Genomic DNA, 12,443 nt, shown 5'->3' with positions numbered 1-12,443 from the left:
GACCGCTCTAAATCTCGCGCGATTCTATTGTTCTTTCCCGCGTTTTATTGTCTCTGTCAGCGTCACCAGTACTATTAGCATATGCTCATTTGATTATAAATACAAATTCTTGGACTACAAATTATTATTGCCTTTTAAAAAATAAATTTATAAAGAGTTTATAGGGAGCGTTTAGAAAATGTCTAATACAAATAATAGAATGAAGAGAAATATGACTTTTGCCATGGCCTTGGAAATGCTTCACAATCTGGACAGTGATGACTCTGATGCAGGGGCGCTGTCTGAGGTGGAAAGTGACAGCGACCTTTCCTGGGTGCAAGACAACAGTTCATCCTCATCAGAGAGTGAGTCAGAGTCCGTAAAAAGGAAAAAGAGGCGGTTACCTTCCTCGGAGATTAGGGAACCAGATGTTCCATTCACAGCTGACGTTCCAGGTAAACTTGGATGCCCATATTAACTAGTTCTGCTGTTCATATTATTATTATTATTTTATTATCTTATAATATTATAAAATTATTATTATTATTAGAATATTACTATCATTCTTACGTAATTGTTATTGTTATTATTATTAGAATATTATTATTATTGTGATATTATTATTATTATTATTATTATATTTTTTGTTATTATTATTCTTATTAGTGTTATATTGTTGTCCCAGGCCTTCCCGAACCAGTACCTGCACTTGAGCCAGCTGGAGTGCTCAGCCCGCCCTTAGAGTCATCTCGGCCGGAGGTGGCTGTGGAAAAGGGAAAGGATGGGATGGTGTGGACCATCCTTCAGTCAACTGAACGTCCAGGGAGAAGGCAGAGCCAAAATGTTCTGACTGAAGCTGCCGGTCCCACCGCGCACGCGAAGCGCAACATCGAAGATGCGCTCACTGCCTTTCTGTGTTTGTTTGACGATGGCATGTTGAAACACATCAGGGACTGCACTGTGGCTGAGGCACATCAGCACCGTGGTGACAGCTCATGGGACCTGACAGTGGCTGAACTGAAAGCCTTCATAGCTCTGTTATATATCCGTGGAGCACAGGGTGCGAAGAACATGGATTTGGGGAGCCTTTGGTCGGAGAAATGGGGCTTCCCGTTTTTCAAAGAAACCATAGCCAGAAATCGCTTCAGGGAGATAATGAGATTTCTGCGGTTCGATAAAAAAAGAAACCCGACGTGTGCGTCTGCAGGATGACAGGTTTGCCCTGGTATCGGCCACTTGGAACAAGTTTATTCAGAACAGCATAGCCTGTTACAAGCCCGGTGCCGACATAACCATAGATGAGCAGCTGTTCCCCACCAAGGCCCGGTGCAGATTTCTTCAGTACATGGGGAATAAGCCTGATAAATTTGGCATCAAATTTTGGCTGGCTGCTGATGTCCGTTCGAAATACATGCTGAACGGGGCTCCGTTTCTGGGTAAAGAAGAGGCACGGAGCAGAGGTCAGCTCGTGGGAGAGAGTGTGGTGCTGAAACTGGCGGAGCCATTCTTGGGTAAGGGAAGAAATATTACAACGGATAATTTCTTCACTTCACTGAAACTGGCCACCGCCTTACAGGCCAAGAAGACCAGCCTGGTTGGCACTATGGGAAAAAGTAAGCGCGAGTTGCCCCCCTCCGCAAAAGAGCAAGCGGAGTTGTATAACACAAAAGTGCTAAAATGTGCGGATGCGACGCTCACGATATACCAGGGAAAGCCGAGGAAGAATGTGTGCATTTTGAGCTCCGTGCACACAAGCGTGGGCATCACCGATGGGCCGAAAGCAAAGCCGGAGTCTGTGACCTATTACAACAACACCAAGTATGGGGTGGATGTCCTAGATCAGATGGCACGGGCATACTCTGTGAAAGGCGGTACGCGTAGATGGCCAGTGGCTGTATTTTACAACATCCTCGACCTTGCTGGAATCAATGCCCACATCCTCTTCAAGGAGTGCACCAGCAGCAAAATTGCCCGGAGGAAGTTCCTGCTGCGACTGGCAGAGGAGCTGAGAGCGGAGTTCATGGAGGGAAAAAGGGCAGCATCGCAGTCGACACAAGGTCCCAACCAAAAAAATCAACCCCCGCAACTGACACCAAAACGGAGACAGTGCCAGGTGCGGAGAATCTGCAAACAAAATAAAACGCACGACACCTGCTGCAAATGCCACAAACCCGTGTGTGGAAATTGTGCGAGAAGAACAGAAGTAACTTGTGTTGACTGTGAATCTTAAATAGCCGAGCACGATATAGATTTATTTAATATAGAATTTGTAGCATAATTGTTTTATGGTTCCAAACTTCGTTCGTGACTCTTTTTAACTTTAGAGCTGCTTGTTTCCAGCTTATGTTCTGTGTTATAATGTATCATAAATGTTGTAACATTTTTTTTTTCATAATCAAATAGATCATTTTAAATGTTATTTTGTTGTTCTGAGTTATGTAAAATAAATACAGAGAAATACTGAATATGCAATAATTACATTTTCCTATGAAATGATGCGAATATTTCTAAATTTATAATTATCATTTTTAACTAAATAAAAAATGTAAATGTTGGTGTTATTTGTTTTTTAAAAGATATCCTAACACAGTTAATACATTAATCTCTCATTTGGGCAATTTATTTAGAGATTATAGCGTTTATAATATAGCGGTCAAAATGACCGCTCACGGCTGTTCTAGTAGTTTTGGAATTCTGGCGCTTCTAGTGTTAAATGTTGTTTTTCAACCTGAGGCAGTTACAGTAGGTAGACATCCAAAATACCCCTTCTACCGCCGTGTGTACCTGAAAACTGCTAACACTTTGCATTTTTGAATTATGCCTTATGTGTGACCAAAAATTTAGTATTTTCTGTTTCAGCTTTTTAATCGTACTGGTGCCTCACACAACAACAGCAGTTCACCATGACATTCGGCTCAAGCAGCGGTCCACTTTGGCATATTGCTCATTATGATTTTTTTACATCGATACTGAAACACTCGTGAACTACAAAGCCTATTTTACCTCATGAATAATAGTTAAGCTTCAAATGGGCAACATCACGAATATGGAAACTGATTTCTCCTGAGTGAGAGAATGAGAAAGCCCAACCTTACCTTATGTTTCGCTTTAAATTATTATTATTTTTTTTGTTTTGTTTATAACTAAGCCTATATTATTATATACTGCAATTACATTTATCCATTAGAATTATATATTTTTAATTATTGTTTTGTTCTGATATATTTGTTAAATTTAAAGGATTTGTTGTAAAGTGAAGGGAACTAAATATATCCTGTTGGTACATTATAACATTATAAGGCCAGCCGTTATTATTTCTAAATGTAATAAAATGCAACTTATACATGTCTTTTTTTTTCTTTCACAAACTTCATTAATTTTTTTGAGTGTTTGAAAAAACATGCTGCAAACGAAAATAGGTGATTAATCCGTTAAAATGCAACTTATACATGACTTATTTATTTTTCCTCTCACAAACTTAATTTCATTTTTAGCATGTTAAAAAAAGTATTTTAAAATTTGTTACTAATTATTATATACTGAGGAACAAATCCTGGGCCTAATCTAGGCTATCTAGTTTTTTATTTATTTTTTTTCTCATTGCATGACTTTGTGCATCACATTCACTTCACACGCTCTGGCGCAGATCCACCTCCTGAGTTGCTCAGCTGTGGACGATTTCAAAATGTTTTATATAAAGGTTGCTGCCCCATTTTATACAGGAATTGTTCTTTAAAAAAAAAAAGAATTATATTGTTAGTTGTCATTAAATTGTTAAGACAAGTTCATTTAGGCTATTGCACTGTGACATTTTACCCTTTTTAACTCCTTGAGAATTTAAAGTTAGTTTAAAAGTATTTAAATTCAAATTTAAAAAAGGTTTTAATTGCTTAAATGATTTCTATTAATTAATAATATGTTATACTGAAGGAAGTTTGTGGAAGTGTACATAAAACTGTAAGCGTAAATTAAATTTGCAATGCCAAAGATAAGTTTGTGAAGGTGTGAATCGCGTTTCAAGCATAAGAAAAAATTATTTGCAGAATTTTACTGTAACTCATAATTCAAGTATTGTGAAACTGCAGCTTCATGCTAAAGCAAAATAAATATGATCTGCATGCATCTGACTTTTGGCATGTTGTTTTCACAAAAATACGGTCAAAAGTACTGCAAGCACGTGAAAATTGATTTGCAAGCGATAACAACACTTTAAAGAAATGCAATGTCTGTGTGTGTGAAAAAACTTACTGTTGCAAATGTCTAAATGACATGCTGTGCATGTGGGGCAAAAAGTTCCCGAAATAAACCGATATGTACAGCTCAGTCTTTCTTTTCTCTGCGCTTACAATTTTGGCACGATTCTCTCACCGACTGAGATTTGCAAGCGTGAAGGAGAGGGCGGGTCCACCACCTTCTGGTAGCCAATCACATGAGGCTCTGCTGACTCTCCATTTACTCTCATCTGATTGGTTAAATAAACAACATATGCCAAAACATGAATCTTCATTTAGTTCTGGATCGTTCTCACTGCCACTGTAAAATGGTACATTTAACATACACATAGGCTACATTACAAATACAAATGTAACAAATTATATAAAACATGATACTTTACATTTACGTTTTTACATGCAATTATCCAAAATAAAACCAAACAAGGTTTGTAATGAAGATAAAACAATTAAGAATAAATGCTGCACGTTGCACTTAGCATCACACGCACCGCGTAAACCTTGCACACATTTTACACACAATGCATTTCATTGCAGCTGCAATTTTTTTCATATTAAATTATATGAAAGCAAGTAGGGCTGGGTGATAAATCGACTTTAGCGGTTAACTCGAATGTGTAATTTACATCGGTTGAAAATCTGTTTTCTTTTTAACATCCACCGACGCTCCACTCATGGCTCAACCCTCCCCGCACATCTGAGACAGAGACATGCTGCCGAACAGAGGATGAGCGGAGCGTGTGATTCTGACTGGAGCGAGGAGAGGATATTTTTAAGAGTCTGAGTGTCGTGGTTTCTCCAAGAGCCTCCATCATGAGTACATTTCATGCCAACAGCCTGTAATATAACTGCATATTCAGCAAGAGTTCATGTTAAACATATTAAGCTTTAGCTTGATCAGGTTATAATGACTGCAAGAGTCGAGCGAGAAGGAGTTTGTCTGTTTCTTTTACTGATTATTTTCGGGTTAAAGCATGATCTAAACAGATAAAGCACAGTCACACACAATCGCTTTAGCAATAATACGTTCAAACAAATGTAATCTTACAGTGCTACTATATTATCAGTAGGCTATTTGATTTTGAAATCTTGAAGAAATTAATCTATCTGTTTAGATAAAATAACTGACAAAAATTTAGTTATTTTCCTCACAAATAAAATTTGCACAGCAGAAAGCAGCAATTAAAGATTTAATGCTTACAATGTTATTAGTTTGGCATGTAATAGGGAAAAAAGTTTACACACAATAGCCTAAGCCACTTTGAAAGTCTCCTGTAATTTTAAACATAACATTTCAAACATACTGAAATACTTTATCCACGGAGTGAAGGCGGAGTGTGTTTCTGGTATCAGTGAGCAGGATTGGAGTGATTATTAAATGCTCTGAGCGCGGAGGGGAAGTTGTTGCTGCTCACAGACTCTGCTGCTGAGTGAGAGAGATGTTTCACCCAACGAAATGAAGACGACCGAAGAAAAAAAAAAAAAAAGATATATGAACTATATACAAAGAACATTTACAACTATTTACATGCAGGAATAAAAATTATCCTGCTTGGAAGAGGGAAGAGTGAGGGAAAAAGTGAAGGAGAGGAGAAAGGAGAGAAAGTCTGGTTCATTCTCTGCAGAGATTGCTGCCTCTTTTAAAAAACTAATCTTGTTCCAGATTAATCAGAAATGGAAGCTTTAGCCTAAGTTCTGCCAGGAAGACTCAATCACTTGGTCACTAATTACCTTCATCATTATCCAATCACGTCCTTATACTCCTGTATAAAAGATCGCACTTACACATGTTTGAGTTCGCAGATGCCGACGCGACAACAACCGCAGATTCCGACGTGATTGTTCCTTGCTCAAGCCGTTGCGTTTATTCATTTACTTGCTAATTAAGTTTGTGTCCCGCAAACTATTTGGAGTTTGACATTCCTCTAAGATGCACACGGGATCGTTGGCTTAGCTCCGTGTCGCGGTGATTAGCGGTCGTTCGTGTTGGATGATTTACAAGCTTTTCTCGACAGAGGATGTGAACATTGGCGGAGTTCCGCGTGCTTCCAGGCCAGGGTTGCCAGGTTTCTCAAAACCGCCAGTTACTACTAAAAATAAATAAAAATAGCCCAATCGCGTTCAAAAGGGATTTAGCGGTAGAATTCACATTCTAGGGGCTATATATGACACTATTGGGGTCACCTCAAACCCCAGACAGAAATAGCAACCCGCAGAAAAAAAAAGAAGACGGTCTTGGCAACGCCGGTGCTTTCCGAGATGTCGCGTCAGTGCTGCTTGGGTCTCAACACCTGAACAGACTTTGGTCTCAATCAACAAATATTCATCTGTACGCTCACGTGAACCTGCACGAATGAAGTCTCTCCGGACCAGCAGACAGAATCAAGGCTGCCGGTCTCTTCAGCATCTCGCCTCCATTTCTTTAACAGTCTACAGCATTATAAGTATAATTTTGTTCTATGCACTTGTGGCACCTGGGCATTAATTTTATTCTCTGCAAGGATTTATACTCACACGTTCAAAAAAATAAAGCACTGGGCGTGTCGTGCTTGTTTATCTAGCAGACTCGCACAGCATAATTAAGATGTTGATCATAGTGCATGCAATTTTCTGAATAACTCCTTCGTAATGAGGCACTTTAAGGCTCGTAATAATCGCTACAATCTTTTATACTGATAAAGGTTTTTGCATTTACGTTAAAAATATGCTTTGTCTAGCACACTTAAGATTCGTTGTTTTAATCCTATGCTTTAATCTGTTTATTCAGTCATTGTTTCATTTGCGTCTATTCCTGAAATGTTTTATACTCTAATGGGATTCTATGGTTGCAGATGCAGGGAACCGCTGCTCTCACCTCATCTTTACATGGCTTACTCTTGGACTAGCGCTATTATGAACACTGGATCTACCAAGCTGATGCGTATATGGACCCTTTCATTTGAGTCGTAGGTAAGATTCGGATCAATGCTCAGCAGGCATCTCAAAGTCCACGTGACACGAAGTTGCTGCTGACCTTATTTCAGAGTAGTGACATATCTCCAGTTTAAACCGAATATTAATTAGCAGGCATGGTTTGTTTGCGCTCCTGGTCTCTGTCTCACTCTTAGCAAACTAACGGCTGGAGGGGCGTATTAAGGAGGTTCTGCTTATGCTGTCAAACTGACGTCATCAGAAAACTTATGCATTACATAGTGGAAATGTTCAGATTTCGATAAAGATTACGAAGACAAACAATGTTTAATTGTTTACATCAAGATTAGCAATGTGTGCTAGTAAGCTTAATTCGATTTATGCGGACTTTAAACTTCTATAACTTTTGATACTTCAACTTTAAAAAAAAAAAAATCCACTTTTGCCAACATCTGCTAATTTTCTTAGTTTAAGCTACAATCAAGGCTTGTTTATTTCGCGCATCTACTGGTGTTGGTTCATTCTGTCTCTTACTCGGCTGTTGCGGCCTTCACTTTACACTTTTAGACTTTCAGACAGCTGTGCCCCTCAGCCAACCCGGATTCTTCAGTCTGCCCTCTGTTAGCAGACATAATACTAAATTAAACAACCTGCTTATGTCAGCTAGAAATCACATTTCTAAGGGTGTACTCACACTAGGCACGGTTGCCATGAACCGGGCCCGAGTACGATTGTCCCCCCTCCCCCCTCCCCCTCTGGCCTGCACTCACATATAGGGTTTCAGCATTCGTGCTGGAGCACGCTTACGTCATTATGGTGCGACGGTTTCGGGATAAACAGGAAGAGCGGCGCTCTCTGAACACAATGGAGTCCATCGCTCTGTTTTCTTTGTGGATAATTTTGTGTAGTTTGGTCCACAGCCCTCTCACAGCCTGTTGTTAAACAGATGTGTCGCCTTAGTGGCGCGAACATTTTCATGTAATCGTGCTGCTCGTATGAGGATGTTTGCAAGGTACCATCTGAAGTGCAGCAAGGACTTTGCAGTTTTTAGTTTTTATGCGTTTTGCACCTCTACCGTAGACCAAAGCGACCCTTTCCCTGCCATGTTGGTTTTGGAGCATCGCAAAACTGTGATGCAACGTGTCCTTTTCCGTGCTCCGGCACGGTTAGCGCTCACACTGCATGCAAACCGTGCCCGAGTCCAACTGAACCGCGCCCGAGTCCAACTGAACCGTGCCCTGGCCCACCTCTTCCAAGCGGGCCAGGGCCGGCCAATCGAGCCGCGCCCCGGGCACGATTCGGAGCACTCACACTAGTCAAACGAACCGCGCTTTGGTGGTCAAACGCACTCGGGCACGGTTCAAACTGGCTTGTGTGAGTACACCCTAAGGCGTCGCTCCCTCTACAATCAAGCCTACGCGTCTGCATGGTCTGCTTTCTAATGTTTTCCTTCCAAATATCTGTGTTTCCTATTCTAATTTCTACCGTTTGCTTCGTTCTCGTCTTTAATTTTTTTTTTTTATCGCAATCTTAAAATTTCAATTTTAAGATTGCAAAGCATTAAATTTTCAAAGCATTTTCTGAATTTTCAGTTCTGTTACTATTTAAGGGGTTAGCTAAATCTTCCAACAAAATTAAAGACAAACGTCTGCCTATTACCCTGCCCATATTGCAAAAATGTATTACTTCCATCTGCTACGGCCTTCTTTCTGAGTACCTCAATATTCTATTAGCGGCAGTGTTTTATCTGCCTTCTACGGGTTTATGCGTCCAGGGGAATTCACTTCAAAACTAATCAATTTGATCCTGCTCGCGGCATTTCCTTCAGATCTGTGATTCGGACCTAAATTCTTCACACTCTTCCTCAAGCACTCAAAAACCGATGTGCAAGGTTCGGGTGTCACCTTAACAATTCTAAATCAATAATAAATTCTGTCCCTTCTCTGCATGGTGAAATTTCTTAAAATCCGACCTAGAACTTCTTAAACACACCAGCTCTATTTTTCCTAACGGAGCACCCTTTCCAAGGCCTGTTTTAGAACTCACTTAACCACCGTTCTTTAAAAGTTGCAGTCTATTCCCCTCTCTCTATACTGGGCTTTCATTCAGAATTGGGGCAGCTACTTCAGCAGCTGAACGAGGGATCTCTACATCAGCTGTTAAGATCATGGGCAGATGGTCTTCCTCAGCATTGAATCATACATCAGACCTGATTCAAAACCATTATTGAAGCTCAGCAAGCTCTCCTGTAACTAATCAAGTAAATTCATGCAATTACTGGTGGTGGTGTTACTATATCTGTATGGTCTATCAAGGCCTGTACATGTCTGGCCTTTTGTGGCTATTTCTGTATGGTCTTTTGAGGCCTGTCTGTGTCCGCCTATCGTGGATGTGTGCGTCTGGCCTATCGTGGCTATTTCTGTACGGTCTATCGCACAAAAAAAAAAAAAAAAAACTTTTAATCTAATGTCATCATACTGATCATGCTAACTCTCTCTTTATATTTTTCAGGAAAGAGGATTGCACATAACGTCATAAGTACTGAACTTTCATCTGTGAATATAAAATATTTTAAATATTTAAACTATAGTGTTTTTCATTTTCCGTGACTGAAACAGTCAAATGTAACACATCAACGAGGCAAAACTGACGTCTATTTGCGAAAATGTGCTTTGATGCACTTGTTTGATAACTTGTGGTTAAAGCACCACTCAGCGGTCACAAGCTGCAAATGCACTTTACAGACGCCGCGGCGGTAGAAGGGGCGTTTCGGATGTCTACCTACTGTATCTGTATAAAGCTGCAGAAGTAGTTCCCCATAATCAGATTTTAGTCTCTTTTAATATTGTGTGGAAGTGGAATGGCATACAGTTCTTCTTTAGACCTAATAATTACACATTTCCATTTGAGTGATTGAGGATGGACAGCAAATACATTATTAGACACTGTATAAATATTGAGGATCTACTGTATTTAGCTGAACATCTCTAAAACAAAATTCTTTAGCTAAAACACAGAATCTGTTTGTGGTGGATGCAGAAATTCCCCCAATTCTCACTCTTGAAAGACCCCAGGGTCATAATTTCAAAGAACGATCCATCAGTTTTTATATATTTACCAAGTGCAGTATGTCTTGTTTGGTACCACATAATAGCACATTTTTTCTTGGTGCTACACATTTACCATTGATATGTCCTTAGTATGGACAGTAATGTGTCTTATTAGTCACCATATACGGATACTGTAAGCATGTGCCTGTTTGTACCCACTTGTCCGTAAGTACTACATATTTACAATGTATGTACATTAGTAAGTACAGTACAGAAAAAAAATGAATTTCCATGTATGTACACTACCTATTAGTGATTTTTGTTACCCACGCTTGTCCATACATGTACGACTGTTAAGATCAGCCGTGTTTCTTATTTGTTACCATGTTCATACACTTCAGGTAAGTACCTTGTGTTACCACTCATTTCCTGTAGGTACAAGATATGTACCAGGGAAGTACACGTACTGTAAAAGGAAGTTACATTTAAATTGAATTGAAGTTAAATTACTTCATTACATGTATGTAATATGTGTGTGAAAAATAAAGAAACTTGAGCCAATTTGTGAGGAACAGATTGACATTTATGCACCTGTCAAATCTCATTCAGTGTTATCTCATTATTTTTCCTAATGTCTCCATTAGTTCGTTAACACACCTGATTCATCAGCTCTATGATGGAAACTGAGATTAAACTCAACTGGATGTGAATGTCTGTTAATGCTTTTCTAACTCACAATATAAAGGTTAACCAGTTATAAATGAAGCTGGTTGAAGCCCTCTGCATAACTGTGACACAAATACACCTGTATTGATTATTTACTCATGTTTAGTTTTTTTTTTTTTCAAATTTGATTCATAAACATTTATCTATTGAAACTGCCATTCAATATGAAATATCTTTAAAGGTCCAAAACACTGGTTTCAAGCATGTTTGTATACTGGAAATGATCATTTCAGAAGAATAAATCAAAGTTTTGATTTGTCAGGTAAAATGTTTCATGGATGAAGATGATCAGTTAAAGCAGTGATGCTGCGCACATGAACACAAACACATGAAATATCCCTCACACTGCCAGCAAACAGAGAGATTCGGTCTGTCTGTGGTGACTCTTGTAGCGATTCAAGAGGTGTCATGTTGTCTGACACCTATAAAAAAAAAAAAAAAAACTCCACGAGAACGACCACAAAACACGCTGAGCATCTCAGAACAAAATCTCCAGATGCTCTCCTGAGAACCAGACTGAAAAACCTGATCAGCTGTCTGGACTTTTGATGTACCAGCAACAACCTGAACTTTTCAGAAACTTTACAACATCACCTTGAACCTCATTTAAACACAATCCTCATAGTTGAAACACTTATTTTCAGTGTCCTTCTGCAGTGAGTTGAAGTTCCTTTTTACACGAATACTTGAAGTATTTGACAGGGTTCTCAAGTCTCACACTTTAGCTGTAAGACTCACACAGTTCAAACGCTCACACACCACACCTTGTATTTCTCACACTGAAAAGGCAATGCCGACCAAGTTGTCCTGCAAGCTTTATATATAACGGTGAATATAATGCGCTGAACACAAATTGAAGTTTCCTGCCCCCAGCACGTATCTCAGATTGTGTTCGTTGCTAGGCAACATAGATGCGCGATCACACAGAAGTAGACGGAACATTCTCGGTCACTGCGTTCGTTACTAGGTAACCAACAACATCACACAAACACATATTTATATAAATATTTATATCCTGTCAAAATATACATTGATTAATCATTGCCATTGCATTTTTATATTTTTCAAAGATGTCATCAAAATGTGCAACAAACACTTACAACACAAAACACATTTCATAAACTGGAGTGTGTACTCGTGTACACACACACACACACACACACACCTTAATATGGTAATATTAAATATTAAAATGTCCATTTGTTCCCAATTTCCCACCACACAATGAATAATTATACCATTTCGTCTAGACACATTCAAAATTCAAAAATATTAGTTTTTCCAAACTATTTAGAGCAATGTTATATTTTTGTAATTTTTGTATATGTGTAATTTTGAAATATAACGTTAAAGTTAGTATAGTTAGCAATTAATATAATTAACTGTAGTTGTAAATTCAATTTGTGCTGGTAAATTATGAACAATGAGTCAAATTGGGGGGCGGGGCTCCATTAAGCTCCTCCCCTAACTGCATGTGATCTCACTCTAAGCTTTTGAAAAAACTTGAGAAACCCTGATTTCCAAAAAAAACACTTCCTTTCTGCAT

The 12,443-nt window shown here is 39.0% G+C and overlaps 1 protein-coding gene across 1 annotated transcript; it reads left to right on the top strand.

The window, feature by feature from the left end:
• The first annotated feature begins 211 nt into the window (after positions 1-211).
• LOC113079448 (uncharacterized) lies at positions 212-2,692 on the top strand. Its single transcript, XM_026251716.1, has 3 exons — positions 212-434; positions 665-1,039; positions 1,140-2,692. Exons 1-3 carry the CDS (start codon positions 212-214, stop codon positions 2,207-2,209), a joined length of 1,668 nt encoding a protein of 555 aa, XP_026107501.1. The 3' UTR covers positions 2,210-2,692.
• The last annotated feature ends 9,751 nt before the right edge of the window (positions 2,693-12,443 follow it).

This window comes from Carassius auratus, unplaced genomic scaffold (genome assembly GCF_003368295.1).
Source record: "Carassius auratus strain Wakin unplaced genomic scaffold, ASM336829v1 scaf_tig00028060, whole genome shotgun sequence".
In the NCBI taxonomy this organism is placed as follows: Eukaryota; Metazoa; Chordata; class Actinopteri; order Cypriniformes; family Cyprinidae; genus Carassius; species Carassius auratus.
The sequence above is the reverse complement of the archived record's forward strand: the minus strand, read 5'-3'. Positions and strand labels throughout refer to the sequence as shown.